We start from the raw sequence: 22814 nt of genomic DNA on the forward strand, positions 1-22814 counted from the left end.
AGCTTAGAATAGTAGCCACATACCACAGTTTTGCCTTTTGAAACTTTCTGGAATAACAGTGCACCGGCACCAACAGAAGAAGCATCCACCTCTAAAGAAAACTGTAGGGACACATCAGGGTGGTGAAGAATAGAGACTGACGTGAAGGCTTTTTTTTAAGGATTCAAATGCGGCTTCTGCTTCCAGAGTCCTTACCTTGGCATTCATGCCCTTTTTAGTGAGGGTAGAGATGGGAGCTGTCAAAGATGAGAAGTTAGGAATGAACAGCCGGTAGAAGTTGGCAAATCCCAGGAAGCGTTGTATGGCCCTTAAGCCTTAGGGGCGTGGCCATTCCAGGACAGCTTTTACCTTCTCAGGGTCCATCTTGAGACCCTGATCGGAGATGATATAGCCCAGGAAGGGAAGAGACTTCCTCTTAAACACGCACTTCTCCCGCTTGACATAAGGATGATTCTACCTCAGACGAAGCAACACCTGGCGGACATGATTCTGATGAGTTACTGGATCTGGGGAAAAAAATCTAAATGTCATCGAGATACACCACAACACAGACCTAGAGGAGATCACGAAAAATGTAATTGACAGATTCCTGGAACACCACGGGGCAGTTACATAGGCCGAAGGGCATAACTAGGTATTCATAGTGCCCATCACATGTATTAAATGCAGTCTTCCACTCGTCACCTTGACGAATCCGGATCAGATTGTAGGCCACCCCGCAGGTCGAGTTTAGAAAAAAAAATTGCCCCCCATATGCGATCAAACAGTTCCGAAATCAAAGGCAATGGGTACCTCTTCCTCACCCTGATCTGATTGAGGCCTCGGTAGTCAATGCAGGGTCAGAGGGATCCATCTTTCTTCTTGACAAAGAAAAACCCAGCTCCGGCCGAGGATGAGGATTTACGAATGAAGCCCCTCTCCAGATTCTCCTTAATGTAGGCAGACATGGACTGGGTCTCAGGCAAGGAGAGAGGGTACACTCTACCGCGAGGAGGAGACGAATCAGGAACCAAGTCAATCGGACAATCATATGCTCGATGTGGCGGCAAGGTCTCTGCTTCCTTATCAAAGACATCAGAGAACATAGAGTAACAAGAAAGCAACCCTGCCAATGACTGTGGTGGATGGATATGACCCAGACAGCGGTCGAGACACTTGGGGCCCCACTGGAGAACATCTCCAGAGTTCCAATCCAGGACTGAGGCGTGCAAACGGAGCCAATGCAAACCCAGCAGCACGGGGTTGACGGCCTTGGGCAGGACAAACAGGGAGATGAGCTCAGAGTGAAGAGCTCCCACTTGAAGCCTCAATGGCTTGGTCACAGACAAAACTGGGTCAGGCAAAGGCAGTCCATCTACCGAGGCAACGATCAACGGCCTTTCCAGCAGGACATTGGGCAACTGAAAAAGATCCACAAGGTCTTGGCAGATGAAATTGGCTGCAGAGCCAGAGTCCAGGTAGGAAGAGACCGGATGGGGCTTCTCGCCAGCAGTGATGGTCACAGGAATTAACAGTTTGGAGGAGAGTTCTCGATTAAATGCAGTAGCGCCCAGGCTTGTCTCTCCAACCAAACCTAGGTGTTGGGGTTTTTTGGCTTCTGAAGACACAGACGCACGGCATGGCCAGCGAGGCCGCAATATGAGTCCAGAGGTGCGCCTGTGCTGTTTCTCTTGAACGGACAATTTTAGCCGATCCACCTGCATCAGAATCTCGGGCAAAGCAGTAGGAGACGGCAAGAGTGATTGCTGGAAGTTGGGCGCCAGTCTAGGAAGCCGTTTCTCTTGTCGAAAACTCTTGAGATCTTTCTTTGAGCCTTATTGTGCCTTATTGAGCCTTGAGTGGCAAGTAGAATCAGGTCATCCAAGGCAGGTGGTAGATCTTGAACAGCAAGTTCGTCCTTGATCTCGGGTGATAGGCCATGCCAGAAGGATGCTACCAAGGCCTCATTGTTCCAGGTCAGCTCTCCTTCCAGGGTCCGGAACTGGATGGTGTATTCACCCACGGAGGTGTTTCCCTGGCGAAGGTTAAAGATAGCAGTAGCTGTCGAAGAGATTCGTCCTGGCTCAATGAAAACAGTACGGAACAACCGCACGAACCCCTGGAAGTCTTGAGTCTGGGGTCCTTGACGTTCCCAGATTGGGTTCGCCCATGCCAGGGCCTTGCCGGCAAGTAGAGACTCGATGAAGGCAATCTTGGCTCCGTCTGACGGAAATGCTTGGGTGTGCAGGGTAAAATGGATATGGAATTGGTTCAGAAACCCTCTGCACGTACTTGCGTCTCCATGGATCTGAGAAGGTAATGCCAGCGAGAACTGAGGATCCGAACCGGAACTGGCAGGAGGTGTAGCAGGAGGGTTGAACGAAGGAACTTGCATAGGAGCTGGGAGGGAAGCAGCCAGCATCCCTAGCTGCTGTGCTATGGAGTCCACTGCTACATGAAGTTGATCATGTCTTGCTCGGAGATCCTGCAGATCCGCCTGTATGGCTTTGGAGGGTGATATGCCCTTGAATTGACCAGCGGGGTTCATGGCCTAAGCGTACTGTCACTATGCAGGATGTGGACCCACTGGGCCATACCACGTAGCAGGATGGTAGCTGGCCAAACAGGTATAGTACAGAGTCTATAGTCCAGAAAGGGTACCTGTGGCAACTCAGACAGTAGAGAGGCAGGCTCGGCTGGGACCAGGCAGCAGGTAGACGTCAGGCGTGGAGTAGCAGAACACGACAACAGCTTCAGCACGGCACTTTACCAGGATAACATGGGATACAGGATACGGGATACAGGATACACTTGGGAACTGGTAGACACTAGGAGACCATTTGCAAGACAAACTTTGGGTAACGAACAACGCTCAGGCAAAGAACAAGAGGGCAGATGTAAAGGATCTGCCAGGCACAGCTTCGGGGTTAACTTCCAGAGGTAATCAGTCTTCACCTGAGTCTGTCTCTCTGAGACTGACTCCAGCTTCCACCACTCAGGCTGGCAGGCTTAGGAGTGGGAGAGCCTATCGCAGCCTGGCCAGACTCAGCTAGCTCCCGCCCTCTGTCTATTTATACCTGCCTTTCCTGTTCCTCCTTGCTTGTGATTCTTTCCATGTGGTTTCCTGGCCCAGCTACAGCTCCTACTATTTGATCCTGCTCCATACTGACCCTGGCTTTCTGACTACTCTTCTGCTCTGCGTTTGGTACCTCGTGCTCTCCTGGTTTGACTTGGCTCGTTCATCACTCAGTTGCTCACAGTGTTGCCGTGGGCAACTGCCCCTTTCCCTTTGCTTTATATTCCCTTGTATGTTTGTCTCGGGCACTTACTGAGCGTAGGGACCGCCGCCCAGTTGTACCCCGTCGCCTAGGGCGGGTCGTTGCAAGTAGGCAGGGACAGAGTGGCGGGTAGATTAGGGCTCACTTGTCCGTTTCCCTACCCCTATCATTACATAATCACAAGCCCATATACCTAGTCTACCCTGGTCCCTGACACTACTATGGACCCCCTTGAGACCCTGGCTCAGCAAATGCAGGGTCTCTCCCTACAGGTCCAGGCCCTGGCTCAGAAGGTCAACCAGCCTGATGCTACCTTGGTAGTTCCCCTCACCTCAACTCCTGAACCCCACCTCAAGTTGCCCGACCGGTTCTCAGGGGACCAGAGGGCTTTTCTCTCCTTTCGGGAGAGTTGCAGGCTTTACTTTCGCTTAAAGCCCCACTCCTCAGGTTCTGAGAGCCAGCGAGTGGGTATAATTATGTCCCGGCTCCAGGACGGGCCCCAAGAATGGGCCTTCTCCTTGGCTCCTGACGCCCCTGAACTTTCCTCCGTTGATCTTTTCTTTTCTGCTCTCGGACTCATTTATGACGAGACTGACAAGACTGCCTTTGCCGAGAGTCAGCTGGTGACCTTACGTCAGGGTAAGAGACCTGTTGAGGAGTATTGTTCTGACTTTAGGAAGTGGTGCGTAGCTTCTCGGTGGAATGACCCTGCCTTAAGGTGCCAGTTTAGGTTGGGTCTGTCGAATGCCCTGAAAGACCTGCTAGTTGGCTATCCCTCTTCTGACTCCCTAGACCAGGTTATGGCTTTAGCGGTACGACTTGACCGACGTCTCAGGGAACGACAACGCGAACGTTTATGTGTTTTCTCCTCCGACTCCCCCATGATGCCTCCCGAGGTTCCGTTGCTTCGTTCTTCCCCGGAAGACTCAGAGGTACCTATGCAACTCGGGGCCTTCGTGTCCCCACAACAACGCAGAGATTTCCGCAGGAAGAATGGTCTCTGCTTCTACTGTGGGGATGACAAGCATCAAGTGAACAACTGTCCTAAGCGTAAGAATGCAGCCGGAGAACTTCCGCGCCTAAGTGATCATCACTTGGGCGCACAGGTATTTCCCGTAAATATGAAACGTAATAAGATCTTGCTTCCCTTTCAGGTCTCTTTTGGTGGTAGGTCTGCTACCGGCAGTGCCTTCGTGGATTCAGGGTCTTCTGCTAATATCATGTCTGTGGAATTTGCTATGTCTCTTGCTATGCCTTTGATTGATTTGCCTAAACCTGTCCCGGTAGTGGGTATCGACTCCACTCCTCTTGCTAATGGTTATTTTACACAGCATACCCCTGTTTTTGAACTCCTTGTTGGCTCCATGCATTTGGAGCAGTGCTCTGTACTGTTGATGCAGGGATTATCGTCCGATTTGGTTTTAGGCCTTCCCTGGTTGCAGTTGCATAATCCCACGTTTGACTGGAATACTGGGGAGCTTACCAAATGGGGTAATGAATGTTTGACGTCATGTTTTTCTGTTAATTCTATTTCTCCCCCTGAGGAGGTGAACACGCTACCTGAGTTTGTTCGGGACTTCACTGATGTTTTCTCTAAGGAGGCCTCCGAAGTGTTACCTCCTCATAGAGAATACGATTGCGCTATCGAATTGGTACCAGGAGCTAAGCTTCCTAAGGGTAGGATATTTAATCTTTCTTGTCCCGAACGTGAAGCCATGAGAGAGTATATCCAGGAATGCCTGGCCAAGGGTTACATTCACCCCTCTACTTCTCCGGTAGGTGCTGGCTTCTTCTTCGTAGGGAAGAAGGATGGTGGTCTTAGGCCATGCATTGACTACCGTAACCTGAATAAGGTCACTGTAAGGAACCAGTATCCCCTTCCTTTGATTCCTGATCTCTTTAATCAGGTTCAGGGGGCCCAATGGTTCTCTAAGTTTGATTTACGGGGGGCGTATAACCTTATCCGCATCAAAGAGGGGGATGAGTGGAAGACTGCGTTTAACATGCCTGAAGGTCATTTCGAATACCTCGTCATGCCCTTTGGGTTGTGTAATGCGCCGGCGGTCTTCCAGAATTTCATAAATGAGATTTTGAGAGATTACCTGGGGATATTTCTTGTAGTGTACCTTGATGACATACTGGTGTTTTCCAAGGACTGGCCCTCCCACATTGAGCATGTCAGGAAGGTGCTCCAGGTCCTTTGGGAAAACAAACTGTTTGCAAAAACCGAAAAATGTGTGTTTGGGGTACAGGAGATACCATTTTTGGGTCAAATCCTCACTCCTCATTAATTCCGCATGGACCCCGCCAAGGTCCAGGCTGTGGCGGAATGGGTCCAACCTGCCTCCCTGAAGGCGTTACAGTGTTTTTTGGGGTTCGCTAATTATTACAGGAGATTCATTGCTAACTTCTCGGTCATCGCTAAGCCTCTTACGGACCTCACTCGCAAAGGTGCTGATCTCCTCCACTGGTCTCCAGAGGCTGTCCAGGCTTTTGAGGTCCTTAAGAAGTGCTTTATCTCGGCCCCGGTGCTGTTTCAGCCCAACCAAATGGAGCCATTTATCGTGGAAGTTGACGCATCTGAGGTGGGAGTGGGGGCTGTCTTGTCCCAGGGTACCAGGTCCCTCACCCATCTCCGCCCCTGTGCCTACTTCTCCAGGAAGTTTTTGCCCACTGAGAGTAACTATGATATTGGCAACCGCGAACTCTTAGCCATTAAATGGGCATTTGAAGAGTGGCGCCACTTCCTGGAGGGGGCTAGGCACCAGGTAACGGTCCTTACCGACCACAAGAATCTGGTTTTCCTAGAATCTGCCCGGAGGCTAAACCCGAGACAAGCTCGATGGGCGCTATTTTTTACCGGATTCAACTTTTTGGTTACCTATAGGGCTGGGTCTAAAAATATTAAGGCCGATGCACTGTCGCGTAGCTTCATGGCCAGCCCTCCTTCGGAGGAAGATCCTGCTTGTATTTTGCCTCCCGGTATAATCATTTCTTCTATTGATTCTGATTTAGTCTCTGAAATTGCAGCTGATCAAGGTTCAGCTCCCGGGAACCTTCCTGAGGACAAGCTGTTTGTTCCCCTGCAATACCGGCTAAGGATACTTAGGGAAAATCATGACTCCGCACTATCTGGTCATCCAGGCATCCTGGGTACCAAACACCTCATTGCCAGAAACTATTGGTGGCCTGGGTTGCCTAAAGACGTTAAAGCCTACGTGCCGCTTGTGAGGTTTGTGCTAGGTCCAAGACTCCCAGGTCCCGACCAGCGGGCTTACTACGTTCGTTGCCCATTCCCCAGAGACCTTGGACACATATCTCCATGGATTTTATCACCGATTTGCCTCCATCTCAAGGCAAGTCGGTGGTGTGGGTGGTAGTAGACCGCTTCAGTAATATGTGCCACTTTGTGCCCCTCAAGAAACTACCTAACGCCAAGACGTTAGCTACCTTGTTTGTCAAACACATCCTCCGTCTCCATGGCGTCCCTGTCAATATTGTTTCGGACAGAGGGGTACAATTTGTTTCTTTGTTTTGGAGAGCCTTCTGTAAGAAGTTGGAGATTGATCTGTCCTTCTCCTCTGCTTTCCATCCTGAAACCAATGGCCAAACTGAGAGGACTAATCAATCTCTAGAACAATATTTAAGGTGTTTTATCTCTGACTGTCAATATGATTGGGTCTCATTCATTCCCCTCGCTGAATTTTCCCTTAATAACCGGGTCAGTAACTCGTCAGGGGTCTCCCCCTTTTTCTGTAATTTTTGGTTTAATCCACGGTTCTCCTCCGTTTCACCTGGTAGTTCCAACAATCCCGAGGTAGAGGTCGTTCATCGGGAACTGTGCACAGTCTGGGCCCAGGTTCAGAAGAACCTAGAGGCGTCCCAGAGCGTACAAAAAACTCAGGCTGATAGAAAACGTTCTGCTAACCCTTTGTTTATGGTCGGGGATCTGGTGTGGTTATCGTCTAGGAACTTGTGTCTTAAGGTCCCGTCCAAGAAGTTTGCTCCCCGGTTTATTGGGCCGTATAAGGTCATTGAAGTCCTCAATCCTGTCTCCTTCCGGCTGGAGTTATCCCCATCTTTTTGTATACACGACGTGTTTCATGCCTCCCTCCTTAAACGCTACTCCCCATCCTTGGCTCCCTCGAGAAAACCTCCTGTTCCCGTTCTCACCCCTGAGGGGGTGGAATTCGAGGTGGCCAAGATTGTGGACAGCAAGATGGTCCAAGGCTCCCTCCAGTACCTGGTCCATTGGAGAGGATACGGGCCTGAGGAGAGGACTTGGGTACCCGCCCGGGATGTTCACGCTGGGGTATTGGTCAGGAAGTTCCACCTTCGTTTCCCCAGTAAACCAGGTCCACTTAGAAAGGGTCCAGTGGCCCCTCATAAAAGGGGGGGTACTGTAAAGGATCTGCCAGGCACAGCTTCGGGGGTTAACTTCCAGAGGTAATCAGTCTTCACCTGAGTCTGACTCTCTGAGACTGACTCCAGCTTCCACCACTCAGGCTGGCAGGCTTAGGAGTGGGAGAGCCTATCGCAGCCTGGCTAGACTCAGCTAGTTCCCGCCCTCTGTCTATTTATACCTGCCTTTCCTGTTCCTCCTTGCTTGTGATTCTTTCCATGTGGTTTCCTGGCCCAGCTACAGCTCCTACTATTTGATCCTGCTCCATACTGACCCTGGCTTTCTGACTACTCTTCTGCTCTGCGTTTGGTACCTCGTGCTCTCCTGGTTTGACTTGGCTCGTTCACCACTCTGTTGCTCACGGTGTTGCCGTGGGCAACTGCCCCTTTCCCTTTGCTTTATATTCCCTTGTATGTTTGTCTCGTGCACTTACTGAGCGTAGGGACCGCCGCCCAGTTGTACCCCGTCGCCTAGGGCAGGTCGTTGCAAGTAGGCAGGGACAGAGTGGCGGGTAGATTAGGGCTCACTTGTCCGTTTCCCTACCCCTATCATTACAGCAGAGCCCTTTTTATAGTCCAGTAGCATTCTGGGCTTGATGCAGGCTTCCTGCAATTATGCGCACACTGGCCCTGTAAGACTGTGGGCGCGCGTGCCCTCCGGAGACAGTCTAGATTCCAGGAAGTGAGTGCCAGCGCCTCACAGGAGGACGACGCTGCAGGGAACTCACATGTCCATGGCCGCGGCCGTCGAGGGTTAAGTTAGAACGACGGGCCGCGGCCATAGACGTTACACCAGGTAAGCTATGAAGAGGCTTCAGTCAGCAGATCGGTGGTGGTGCCGGCAGTCGGCCCCCACCGATTTGATACTGAATGACAATGTTAGTCAGGGAAAGAATATCACCAGTGACCACCCGTTCTCCAACATGAGATGATTTTATATTCTTGAATACCTAATATAAAAGAAAAATCTATATCTCACCAGGGAATCACGACTCAGAACTCACTCTGACACAGATAAATGGAAGTGGACACTTTATTACTGGTGTCTAAATTCGCTTAGGGTTTAGGAGAGAAAGATTTATAAAGGTAACAGTTTGTAAGAAGATCATTAGAAAACCTGACAGAATTATCAGAGCTCAAGCCAGCAAAATGCACTGTCAAAATAAAACATCCTGTACAGTGCATAAAGACCTTCAGTCTTCAATGAATTAGTTACCTATGTTTACCACACATATGTTGTGTTCAGTCTAATATATTTTCAGAATAAACACAGCAGATTTTATTGAGGAATTTCTTAAACATTCTACACCAGTTTTCTGCCATCGAAAAGTTGTGGGCCTCTTAGTAAAGTAGACGCATCTTACTCCGGCTTTAAGATTTATGGTATGTTCAACCGCAGTGTTTTAAGGCTATTTCGGGGGAAAAAACGCCTCGAAATACACCTTGAAAAACTCTACTAAAACGCTGACAAACACCTTCCCATTGTAATCAAAAAAATGGCACATAAAAAAACGCTGCGTAAAAAGAAGGAACATGTCACTTCCTGAGCCATTTTCAATTTCAACGTTTCAATTGACCCTATGAAAAACAGCTCCAAAAACGTCTAAGAAAAAGCCTCAAAAAACATTTTCTGCTTCAAAAACGGCTGAAAATCAGAGGCTGTTTCCCCTTGAAAAAAGGCTCCATAATGTTCAGCCGTTTTTACTTGTGCGTGTGAACATACCCTTATGGGTATTCCCAAGATCATATTGGTGGTTCCGTGTGTCCTAAACCTAAAATAATTATACTTTCCAAATACATGTAATTATTTAAAATGTACCATTTCCAACTTGTCACCCCCGTTATGCCTGTTCTGTATTTACCCATAGTTACTGCTGCACGCATGCTCTAGTAGGTCTTCGCTTAGCTGTCGAGCATGCACAGTTCTTCCTCCCCTTGCTTGTATTTTCAATAGCAGGTTCCCCCTTTGCAGGCAAACCGCTCATTCACGTTCCCCCTGTCTTCAGTGCAGGGAAATCAGCTGTTTCCTTTCCCCCTGCATTATTCAAGTGCCGCTCCATTGAGCTTTGCTTTTCTACCCTGCACTGTCTAAGCACCACTCTGCTGCCACAAGAACCACTGAGAGCTTCTAGGGACTATAGTTCCCAATTAGAATCGGCGGTCATTTGATAGGAGAAACCAGACCGCCCATTTAGCTGTCTGAAGAGAGAAGTAGAAAGGAGAAAAGGGGGTGAAATACTTAGACTGGAAGATCAGGGTATGTTTATTTCTGCTTGGGGCAGTTTCTATTCACTTGTTGACTGTGTCCTGTGCGTTTGGTAAAAACAGTCTTAATATATTCCACCCTTGGTGTTCAAATCAAATACTCTTATTCCTTGGGTTCAATTCACACAAAGTTTTTTTTATATGTTTTTTGCTGCGAAAACTGCGTCGGAAAATGCGCAAAAAAACGTCCGAAAATGCCTCCCATTGATTTCAATGTTAGGCGGAGGCGTTTTTTCCCGCAAGCGGAAAAAACGGCTCGCGGGAAAAAGAATCGACATGCCCTATCTTCAGGTGTTTACGTCTCTGATCTCCCATTGACATCAATGGGAGGCAGAGAAAGTGTATTTCGGGGCGTTTTTTGCCCGCGGTGCTCATATTGTCACGGCGTGCAGGCAGAGTAAAATCTGCCTCAAAATTCCAAACCAGGGTGAACCTAGGGTGTATTTCACATATCGGTTTTGTGGCATGTTTTTACCGATTTGTTGATAATTGGTGCCATATTGTGGAAAAAAAACCCAGTAGTTATGTAAACATTCGACAAAATGCAGGTGTAAACACATCTATAGGGCAGGATCACACACACATGCACACACACACACACACACACACACACACACACACACACACACACAGTTTGTATGCCGTTTTTGGTACATTTTAAACTTTATTTAGCCGAAGTCAGAAGTGGATCCAAAATAGGAAGGAAAGATATAAATAAAATACTTATGTATCCCCTTTCATTTGTGACCACTCCTGTGTTTGGCTTAAGAAACGGAGTCACAAACTGCACCAAATACTGCATCAAAACTACGTGTGTGAAATCCATGCACACACTGCAGAAACGATACTATTCACATATATGGATTGGATTTTTCAGTTGCAACAAATTTGCCACGTGTGAACATACCCTTATACTTCAATATTCAGTATATTATAACGTTAGATCACATAAGTTATTTAGTTTATATACTACCAGACAAAACCCTGTAGTTTATATGCAGCAATAAATTTGAGGGGAAACTGATATAGACCGTGCTATTTAATGTGGCCAGTTACGAATTCCATCCAAAGTATATTAACTTCCAACGCTCATCTCTGGAAACAATCCAGCCATCCCTGACCTGTTAATTGCTTCAGTGCATTGAACCCATGGACACCGGGCCTGTATTTAGCCTACAATTAAAATGAGCAGTAATTGGCATGCAAGAAATTCACACACACACTATATAAGCAGCACACCAAGGAGATCTGACCTGTATTTTTAAAGCCTGTACTTTGCTGGTAAGATTTTTGTTGAATGCCGTTCTGCACATCTGAAATATAATGAGATTTTATATTCCATATACAGTTACATGTATAAATAGGGAATAGATTAAAAACAAAAAGTCTAAGGGTTAATTGCAAATTTAGGTAAAGTAAAATGGTTGTGAACAAACCTGATCCATGCTCCCTAAAAGCTTTTTATTCCCTTTCAATTCTCTCTGTTACATCAGTACCCATGGCAACAAAATCTTTTTTAGAACAACTGTGAATAGCTTTTCCTAGAGGGGAGCTATGCAAGTGCCAGCTCTCGCTCCCTCGAGACAAACATGCCAGTTTCCTTGACTTTGCCTTCTCCTCTCCCTATTTCATCTGAACACAAATGCACAGAATAGAAAGTTTTGCCATCTTACATTTTTTGCTCATATTTTGAATGCTAATCTAAAAAAAAATGTTCCGCTACTTGATAAACTTATATTACTGATACAATTGTTTATCAATAGAACAAACAAAATATTTTTCGGATTAATTGTGTAGTTCGAAGATTTTCAGTTGCTCGATTCAGTCCTACCCTACATCTCACAAGCTCTATGCCTCTCTAGGGTTCCCGGTTGGGTGTCCAGGTTATGGTCTTCTGTAGGTGACAGCTGACAATTATGTAGGTCTTACAAGGTAAGGTGCGAGATAGGAGACTGAGATCTAGTCATCGCAGCATCATAGTCTCTTTAGGTGCACAGGAAGATGTGGTTGTGGATGGACATGTATTCAATTAGTATCAAATTCTATTATTCTGTTATTGCTATGATTATAGAATTTTTCTGAATATGTCTCATTTAATGCATTGAGAAATACAGCAATACCGATTTTTGCTACAATCATAAGGATTTCCTATGAGGGAATGATTGAAGCACTAAAATAAGTCTTCAGGCAATAGAATGTAGATAATTCTTGTGTAAAAACAAAGCATAATTCCTACCTGAGGTGAACCTAGGCTGGTACACATGCCATTGGTATTAAAGAGTTATAACTAATTAAAGGGCGTCAGGAAACATATCCGACTGCCCTTGTCGAGACCGGAAAACATTTTTGTTCCCCCGTGAGATGACGTTGGCGAGGAGGTTTTGTTTTACATTCTTCTGGATCAAACTGCTTGTTCTGAGAAATGTTGAACTTGATCGACATGATTTTTTTTTAACCTCTGTAACTAAATAACTGGAGATATATTATATTGAGGCATTCCAGAAAGAACAGAACTTTACACTTGTCAATATGTTAGAGCTGACTAGAAAGGCCATGTTTGCTATTAAAGTGCCAGTAGCTTGTTGGGCCCCTTGGTACCGAGCACCTGGGACACATTCCCCACCAGCATCCCGCTATGCTCCTGGGGATTTCATACTTGTGTATGTGTGGGCGACCTCCACCTGGTTTCCTCATCTTGTTCCCAAGTCAGATGTTGCTATTTGGTAAATATCATGTATCCTTATGGAGGTTGCGGTTGAACAATGTCTAATCCACCATTACTTTATCTCTCCCCACATTCATTCTGGTATATTGGCTGATCAGTTATGTATTTTGTTACATGCACTTTACTTGTGGTACTGTATATGATGAGCAGTTGTATATGAAAGATGGAAGATCATGTCAAAGTTGTTTATACATAGATGTACTATTTGCTATAACAAAAATAAATACACCAGTTATGTGAAAGTGAATTTGATCCTTACCTGAACATCCAGTTTGTGTTGCCACTTTAGATGTTGTCAGTTCTGTTTTACTTGGTGGTAGATGTGTTTAGGCAGAAGAATTAATTGTAGATGGTGTTACAATCTGGAAATATAGATGAGATAATGTCAGCGTTTACACCAATGATAAGTCTATAAAATGAATAATGAAGGATATGGTGCTAATCTTTGTCTCCTGCTTATTTTTTTCAATGAGTCTTTGGGATTTAGCTCACTGAGCAAATAGGTGTCTGTGCAAATTCCAAGGACAAGCACATTCATCACTACCCATCAGTCCTGGTGAGCGATCTGTTCTAGCATGGTCGACCTTAAAGAGGCTCTGTCACCGCATTATAAGTGCGCTAACTCCTACATAATCTGATTGGCGCTGTAATGTAGATAACAGCAGTGGATTTTATTTTGAAAAACGATCATTTTTGAGCAAGTTATGAGCAATTTTAGATTTATGCTAATTCGTTTCTTAATAGACAACTGGGCGTGTTTTTACTTTTTACCAACGGAGCGTTGTACAGAGGAGTGTATGAAGCTGACCAATCACACTGTAACAATGGGCTGGAACAATGAGAAGTGTATGGCAATGATTGGTCACTGATTGGTCAGCTTCATACACTCCTCTGTACAATGCTCAGTTGGTCAAAAGTAAAAACACGCCCAAAAAAACCTAATTTGCATTAATCTAAAATTGTTTATAAGTTGGTCAAAAATGATCGTTTTTCAAAATACAAACCACTGTTGTTATCTACATTACAGCGCCGATCACATTATGTAGGAGATAGGGCATTTATAATCTGGTGACAGAGCCTCTTTAAGCTAATGGCTCATTTTCATCCAGCATTTTCTCCTCACTGATTCCCATTAAACAGCTTCTTTGGCTTGGCTGAACCTACATTTTATATAAGTGGACGGGTGAGCTACTTCTAGGCACCACTTATCACCAAAGAGAACAAAATACTATTGGGCAATAAAGTAGGCAGCAAAATTCACACATAACGCGTGCAGATTTTGTGGTAAATGCGGAAACGCAACAAATACACTACGGAATATCCGCAACAAATCCGCTTTGCGAGAATTTATATCACAAAATTTTCAGTAAATTGCAGAAAATCTGCAACAAATCTGCTGCAAAATCCGCATATGCTACATGCAGATTTTGTTGTGAATTTGCCACAGGTTTTTAGATGCTTTTCCGCAAGAGAATGAGCATGCTGAGGATTGGAACATCTGTAGCATACTCTGCTTTCATTTTCCGCTACATGTGGATAGGGTTTTGAAAGTAAAATATTGTGCTGTAAATAGCAGCGGATTTGCGATATGGAATCCACAATTCAAATCCGCAGCAAATACGCTACGTCTGAATGTGCCCTGAATTGCCTTTCATGTTTTAACATTCTAAAATCAATATTAAATTATTAAAGCAGTTCTCGCTAGGAATGATAAATTGCTAGATTTGTCAGGCTGCGTTCACACCTGCGTCAGGGCTCCGTTCCGAGGTTCCGTCAAAATCTTCTGTCGGCACGGAGCCCTGACTGACACAAACGTAAACAAGAGGTTTCAATGATTTCAATGGTCACGGATCCAGTGTAAATGGTTTCCGTTTGTCTCTGTTGTGCAGGGGTTCCGTCGTTTTGACGGAATGAATACCATATTCGACTACGTTATTGATTCCGTCAAAACGTCGGAACGGAGCCCTGACGCAGATGTGAACTCAGCCTTAATTACACAATGCTTTTGGGGACAACACAGTAATCTTAATTGCCAATTCTTGAAGTAATTGTAGTATTACCATCTGGAGATTTCCTATACCAGTCTGCCCAGAATAAAACGAACAACTGGAGAGTATAGAGCACTAGGTTCCTCTAGGTTTTTAATAAAGCTGTAATTCTCCTAATTTTTCTAATTATGCTATTTTCTTCAATTGTCAATAATGAGCGCTCTGTTCACACTTTCATTTTTATGTTTCCATCAGGCATTCTGGTACTTTTGATGGCAAGAGTAGTCCAGTCTGCAGAGCTATTTTCTGCATTAAAAAATACCAGAACCCTGAGGGAAACATGATGGATTACACTAAGTCAAAGAGGTCCCTCAGGGTTGGTCGGTATCCATTTGAAAATGGATCTGGCATAGCTGTCATGGCTGGAGAGGGGTCGGTTGGGTGCTGTTCCAAATTAAGGGCTACATTGGCCTGAATCTAAACATTATGTGGAGGGGGGACTGTCACTAATACTATGGTGGCTGCCAGCACAATGTGGCCATAGCTCTATACATTGTAAGTTTGCAAACACTGCACTCTGACCTTGTTGTTCATCTGCTATTACCCAGTCTTGCTTTATTACTGTTTGTTCAAAATTGTACCCCATATGTATTTTGCCACAATGCACAAGAATATAACCACTATCATTCTGCCCCTATGTACAAGAATATAACTACTTCAATACTGACCTCTATTTACAAGAATATAACTACTATAATACTGACTCCTATGTACAAGAGTATAACTACTATAATATAAAAATATCAAGTAAAGGCATGGCACTCACCCTTCGAAGATCAATTTCAGCTCTTTATTCAAAAGTTGTGGCAGGCACAACAGAAAAAGGTCAGCACACTTGTACTATCACTATCCGTAGTGATACGGAAAGGTATCCGTGGCCAATTTAACTGAATGGGTCCTTAATTGCAGACCGTATTACGGTTCGCAATTACAGAGATTTTTTACGGTCGTGTGCATGGGGCCTAACTGTATTCCGTGTGTACGCCGCTGAATATGGATTTTCCCTAGCAACGGCCAGTAGCTGAGGATAGCGGTAACAGTTCAGGAACAGTTTTACAATGAAAGAAGGCTGAATTGGTTAGTAAAGAATATTGCAATATTTCTTGAAATCGCCTGCCCTATACTTTATTAAAAAATAAGAATAATTAAATGATAGTTACCTTTTAAGTGAAGGTGTAAAATTGAAAAAAGTCACACATTTTTGCACAATACAAGCGTGCGCCAAAATTTGGTACTATTTTACGTCACTAAAGTGACATAAACCTGATCGTAAATTAACCCCATTGTGCCTCATTTCTGTCTAACAGAAAACATAGCAGCCAATCATAATTCAGCATTTATTTTTAAAACTGCCCTAGAAAAATGAAATCTGCACTGTACTTGGTTGCTGTGGGCAACGAGGGCCAGTTTTTTTTCCGTTAAATAGTTTTGATAAATGAGGCCCATTGTTCGTGGTTTTTACATACAGTACTGTAGTGCGATTTTTCCATACCATATTTTTTACTAATCTCGTACAACTCTTTAATAGGTGAAAATGTTATTCCCAAATCAATTTAATATGTGTCCTTTTGAAAGTACTAGCTGGTCCTGACATATAGCTCACCCAGCACTATACCTCTACAATATTTGTATAACTTAATAGTAACATAGTACAGAACATTTTAACCTAGTTTGATGGGATAGTTTTCTGCTGAACTGATTAATAGAGCTGCGTAATAGTGTCTCAGAGAACCACGTAGCTTTACGTTCCTCATCATGAAATACTGAATATGAATGTAAAATAATGTTCAGATCTACAGTTCACTGTATACTGATCAGCATACTGTTATATGTACTGTTGTATTTCCAACTATGAGATAAAATACAGCAGCAGTATATAGCATACGCCATCACTGATAGTGGGGTACGACTATCAGGAGTTCCACGAATCCCAGAATGAAGATTAGTTAGTGCTGCTTGTCATTCATATAGGTTCCCTAATCGGCGACGCTCCCGGCCAACCAATGTGGAGGGAACTGCAACACAATTTTATTCACTTGAATGGGGCTTTGTTGCAGTTCCCTACACGGCGGATGTCTGGGAGCGTCGCTGTGCAGGGAACCCATATAAAGGAGCGGCAGCGCTAACCAATCTTCATTCTGGAATTGGTTCAAGAGACCTTGGACTTTTCATCCTTGGGATCGGGGAAGGTCCCAGAGGGCGGAGGCCAACCGATCATAATGTATCCTCGCAATATGCCATAATATTATGAGCCGGGAATACTCCTTTAAATTCATTTAAAATTGTCAGTACAATAAATGATTACTCTTTTTCTCAGTCACAATGAATATATCAACATTTTTGCAAGCCCACAAGATACCAGTTCATGTTCAGCTATCATATGACAAGCTTGTTATTATTGAATTATACAAATTGTCAAAAAATGGATTCGATTAACCTTGTACAGCATGAATTTTGATGTTGTGAAAGACATTTAGAGAAAGACGGATAAGCAAAAAAAATATCTGCTGGTAAATGCATTTCATTTCTGAGCATTATATCGACATGCGAGTTATGTTTGTAGATTATTATAGATGTGAATTATAAATAAAGATTTCTACGTGTAATCAGAATTGCGCTGTGCTCGTTGGACAACCAGTGTTAAAATGGGTCTGTCTAGTGCCTCACTTAAAAAACATAAATATTGTATTAGCCTAAGTTCCTATTTAAGATCTAAATTCTCTTTGGTTCACACTGGACGGATACACCGCGGAAAAGTCAGCAGCATATCCGACCCAGAACATCCAGGGATGTCCAGCCGAATATTTGCACCAATTGACCATTGCGGAAAACTTCCGGAAAAAAGGCCTGTGCTCACCTCCCCCATCTTTGGGAATCGTTGCTATGGCAACGATCGGAGAGGTGAGCACAGGCCTTTTTTCCGGACGTTTTCCGGCTGAGTTTTTTTTACATCAGGCTAGATATTAGTTTGAGTGAATAATGTACAAATTCAGAGACAGTGATGTATTTATTGTATAATATATACATAGAAAATACACATTTGTATCTTGTAGAATTGTTCTATTAGTTCTCTGGCACTGTAAACTGCGTACACGTTACAATTGGCAGAATGATCAGTATTGCACCTACCTCTTTCAATTTAGACAGTCAGATATAACAAACCGTAATTTGACTTATAAATTGCTTGGTATGTCTTGTTTTGATGCAGCGTTTGTAAACATTTTTTAGTCTATACGTGTCTGATTATAGTTCTAGCACATTTAACACATTGTTCACTAGATGTAATTGCCTCCTGTGAGAAAGTTTGCATTGCTGATCTAGAAGACCTTTAAGCTGATCATGTTTATTGTGCATCCAGGGGCGTAGCTATGGGGGGTGCAGAGGTAGCAGTTGCTCCCGGGCCCTGAGTCTGAGGGGGCCCAAAACCCCCTTAGCCACATAAGAAGACACTAGTATTATAAATGATATATGGTAGGTGGGGGCACTGTTATAGATTTTTGCTTTTGGGCACAGGAGCTCCAAGTTACACTTATGTTCGCATCTATCTATCAATCTATCTATCTATCTATCTATCTATCTATCTATCTATCTATCTATCTATCTATCTATCTATCTATCTATCTATCTATCGCTGTTTTTTGGGTTGATGTCTTATAAAGTGTCGTAGATCTTAGCTGGATCAGGTCTTTATATTACTTACGTCTTATGATTTCGTACCTATGTGGTTAACTAGTGTTGATGAGTAACAGGTCTCGTGAACATAATTATGCCGTCCTATGGAATTCTAATCTTTCAAGGTATCTGAAAATGTGTGTTTATAGAGGTTGCATAAGAATTGAAAAAATGTCGTCCTTTTTTCCCAGAAACAGCACCACTCATGTCTTGTAATTGGTTTTGCAAAACATTATCTTTTATTCTCATACAGTTTCTTAAAACAGGTTGGCCACCTTAGGTAAACTATTTCCAAATTAGAATAGGCAACTTACTAATATATTATTCTTAGCAGTTCTGTGGCATTTTCGTTATGTGTAAAGCCATGCCCCCTAGTTCTTATATACTTCTTCCCCATAGCGCACTGCTCCGTCCATAATATGGCTGCTGATGGAGGGACAAATGATGAGATGTCAGTCCGCAATCTCTGATTAAACCCACGGCGCATGCACTAGCTTCCTCTGCGCTTACGCAGGACCTGTACGGTCAGGATACTAGCGCATGCGCAGTAGGTTTCATCAGAGATTGCGGACTGACATCTCGTGATGTGTTCCTTCATCGGTAGCCATATTATGGACGGAGCGGCGTGCTGTCAGGAGGAGAAGGATATGAGAATTGGGGGACGTGGCTTCACACATATCGAAAACGCTGCAGAACTGCTAAAAAGAATGTGTTAGTAAGTTGCCTAAAGTATATCTAAAGTGGCCGACCCCTTTACGCACTGGAGTTTTGGAAACAAAACCAATTTGGGCAATTGCTGTGTTTGTGTGTGTTTTCTTTGGGTACTCAGGTTTTCTCCCACATTAAAAAAACATATTAATAGATTGACCCTAGCGTGTATGTGAGATAGGTAGATTATATTGTGAGCCCCAATGGGAACAGGGACTGATGTAAATGAGCGCATTCCATATATTGTACAGCTCTACAGAATATATTGGTGTCCTACTGTAAAAGCAGGGAGGAAAAATCTTAGTTCAACACTGTAGTCAATGATCTTTTGTTTTTTGCTTTGTTCAACAGAGGAAAGAAATCCCGAATGAAGGTTCTACAAAGGAAGAGAGTGCCCAGCTGTTCAGAATATGGTATGGTTTTGATCACAAGTATCCTTTGTCTTGTATTTGTGTAGCTTTACTTTAGGGAATTTATTATAAGGTAAAAAGTTGCAAATATTTTCACACGCTTGTTTTGCAGAAAAATGTGTGACTTTTACACCATACCAGGAACGTTTTAAAAAAAAGAGCATGTGGTTTAGCTAAGGGCAGGACTAAGCATGGCCTGACTCATTTACTATAATTTATGCCATAAACAAATTATGGCGCCAATCTATGCTAACTCAAAGCTGGCGTAGATTTGTCTTTCTGGCGCATGGATGACTCTTATTAAATCAGCTGCATTTTACTCCAACGTTCTTGAGATTAAAACTGGTATATGAAACACCAGCCTTAAATGGGTTGTCCAGTTTTAGCAAATGAATGTTATTTTTTGTATAATGGAAAGTTATACAATTTTCCAATACACTTTCTGTATTAATTCTGTATTCATTTCAAGATCTTTGCTTATTGTTATTCAGTAGGAACATTCATTACTTCTAGTGAATACAATTCTGTCATTGGTCATGTGATGGACACACAGGTGCTGGGATCGCTACAGTTACAGTATGTGTATCAGAGCTGTGTCTTCTAACGATCCCACCACATGACCATGGACAGAATTGTATCCACTGGAAGTAAACAATTGGGCAGATGTACTAATATGTCAGAAGCCCGAATGTGTTGTAAACTGCGCCAAAATCTGGCAATCTTGGCCGCCTTACTTGTTAAACTAGATGTTTGTACCTCACTGGACACCTTTTAAAAGTGTTCTGAAAAGGGGGCATGGCTGAACTGAAAATGGGCATGGCTTAAAGGGTAACTAAACTTTGAGAAAACTTCTGACATGTCATAGTGACATATCAGAAGTTTTGATCATTGGGGGGCCGAGCACTGAGACCCGCACTGATCGCTAAAACTAAGCGGCAGAAACGCTTGGTCGAAAGTCTATGGGCTCGTACACGTTACATTGTCTTTTCAAGAAAAGCCGATCAGAAACTAAGTGGCTCAGCGCTCACCCGAGTGCTCCTGTCGCTTTGTTTTAGCGATCAGAGAGGGTCTCCGTTCTCAGACCCCCACCGATCAAAACTTCTGACATTTTACTATGACATGTCCTAAGTTTTCTAAAAGTTTAATTACCCTTAAAGATGCACAAAACTGGCACAAAATTCTGTCGCAAACTAAGCCAAATCAAAGGTGGTATAGGAAGTAGGAAAGTGTCTAGTAAGTCAGGTAAGACGCGCCAAATTTATCATACAGCATTCACCACTGTGATAAATTTGGTGCAACTTCTGACTGCCTGGTCTACACAGTCCAAATATTAGACTGCATTAGTACATATGCTCCAATGAATGTTCCTAATAAATAACAACAAGCAGAGATCTTGAAAACCGTGAGGAATTAATACAGTAAGTATATTGGAAAATTGTGTAACTTGTATTTATACAAAAAATAACATTAATTTGCTGAACTTGGACAACCCCTTTAAATTCGCCCCACTGTCTTTCAAAGTTTGAATGTATATGTGTCTGAAATTAAATATACAGTAAACATCTGTTAGTCCAGGCTGTGACTGGATTTACCCAATGGTGTGGAAGCCTATTCTTTGGTGTGGACAATTGCAAAGAAACAGAAAAAAAAACAAGATTGTGTAGCTCTTATGTGGATATTGGACTTGGATATACAACTTTATCATGTATATACTCTTATGGTAATAGTTTCGAATTTAATGGTGGTCTCAGGCTTGGCTACAGGGTGTCTTGTATAAATTCAGAATTTGTACAAGATTCTAATAAGATCATGACCGACTATGTTGTGTCTCAAGGATTTACAATTTTCCAATATGTCGGAATTTTACAATTTCTCTGACGGAGTTACATACCTTGACATTTGTGTGGTTCATTTTATCTTTATGTTTTCTTAATATACTGAAAATGGAATTGAATATTTGATTGGCTACATTTTTGTCATTATAAAAAGTTCCTCTTTGCACAAAGAGATGTTAATATTCAGATATTAAGAAATGCACTTTATTGACTCATTAACGCTCATAGCCATCATGATCTTTAATAAAGGATCACTCCAGGCAAAACTGTTAGGCCCCATGTACACGTCAGTATTCTGGTCAATATTTTCCTTTGGTATTTGGAAGCCAGAAACAGAGAAAACCCATAATGGAAAGAGTTGCACCTCCATTGGACCCACTCCTGGTTTTGGCTTCCAAATACTGACGCAAAATACTGACCAGAATACTGCCGTGTGCATGAGGTCTAATACTGTGTTATGCCGTGTGCAGGCCAGGATTCAAAGACCATGAAAGTGAGAGTCCCTGTGTTATGGGCTAGGCGATGCAATAGAAATAGTCAAATGTATTTGCTTTTCCAAGAGCCTTATTATCTAAAATACTGCATTTTCTAATAATAAAACCTATTTGTATGTCATCCCTGATTTTAAATAGGATTAAATCAAAAGTGTGTATGTATTTATATATTTAACCATGTACAGGTTAAATTATTAAGGATGTTAAGAAAACATGTTATTTATTATATTCTTTGTGGTCTTTATTTTCCATTATGGTTTTAAGTTCATGTTTGCTACTGCTGTAAACTAGTTCATTACTATTCGCCTCCATTACTTTTTTTTTTTAAGAGATAAGCATACTCATGTTTTCTTTAGAAATATTCCTTTGATGTGACGATGGGACCTACATATATTTCCTTTAGAGAAAAATCAAAGAAACCACTGGATTGGTGCTTTACACGAATGCATACCCCAGATGCATCATGTACTTTACCAGTATATTTCTCTATTAGAACTGAATAAGTGCCACATCAGCCACTGCTTGACCCAGATTGCTGCTTTTTATTTGGCACATTTTTGGTATTTAAAAGAAGTTTCTGCATTGTGATTAGCGGTCTTATTTAATGAAATTTGTAACAGGTCTGATTGCTTGCATACATATACTCAGGAAAGGGGTAAAGTAAGGTTTCTCATTGGCCTATGGTACTTTCTTCATTTATTTTTACTTTTCAATGCCTGAAAACAATATTTTTGAGAAAAAAAAATATTTTTTAAAGGCTATGTACTTCTTTGAAATGTTTTTTTTTTAAATTAAAAATGTCTATCAGTGTGTTTCGTGCAACTTTTTTTTAATACTTTTTATTAAAAATTATACTGTATACAGAGCAGCTGTATCTAGCGCTGCAACCTGTATCTGTCCGCGGCACTGACGGGTACGTGACAGCAGGTCGTGCGTGTCTCCAAGACGCAAGATCGAGCTGTTACCAATACCATCAAAATTCATAACTTAGATGTGATT

The 22814-nt window shown here is 43.1% G+C and overlaps 1 protein-coding gene and 1 long non-coding RNA gene across 2 annotated transcripts in view; one reads left to right on the plus strand and one right to left on the minus strand.

The window, feature by feature from the left end:
- The window catches only part of SLC9A9 (solute carrier family 9 member A9), an 885771-nt gene that overhangs the window by 702991 nt on the left and 159966 nt on the right, over positions 1-22814 (plus strand). Inside the window, exon 14 of the mRNA XM_075861458.1 lies at positions 19428-19507. Within this exon, the coding sequence (XP_075717573.1) occupies positions 19428-19507 (80 nt within the window). The remainder of the gene's footprint in view (positions 1-19427; positions 19508-22814) is intronic.
- Positions 11011-13002, minus strand: LOC142759370 (uncharacterized). Its single transcript, XR_012883129.1, has 3 exons — positions 12908-13002; positions 11177-11236; positions 11011-11096 (listed from the first exon to the last, which is right to left on the minus strand). It is a non-coding gene; the product is annotated as an uncharacterized LOC142759370 (long non-coding RNA).

The sequence above is a fragment of the Rhinoderma darwinii genome, chromosome 4 (genome assembly GCF_050947455.1).
Source record: "Rhinoderma darwinii isolate aRhiDar2 chromosome 4, aRhiDar2.hap1, whole genome shotgun sequence".
NCBI lineage: Eukaryota > Metazoa > Chordata > Amphibia > Anura > Rhinodermatidae > Rhinoderma > Rhinoderma darwinii.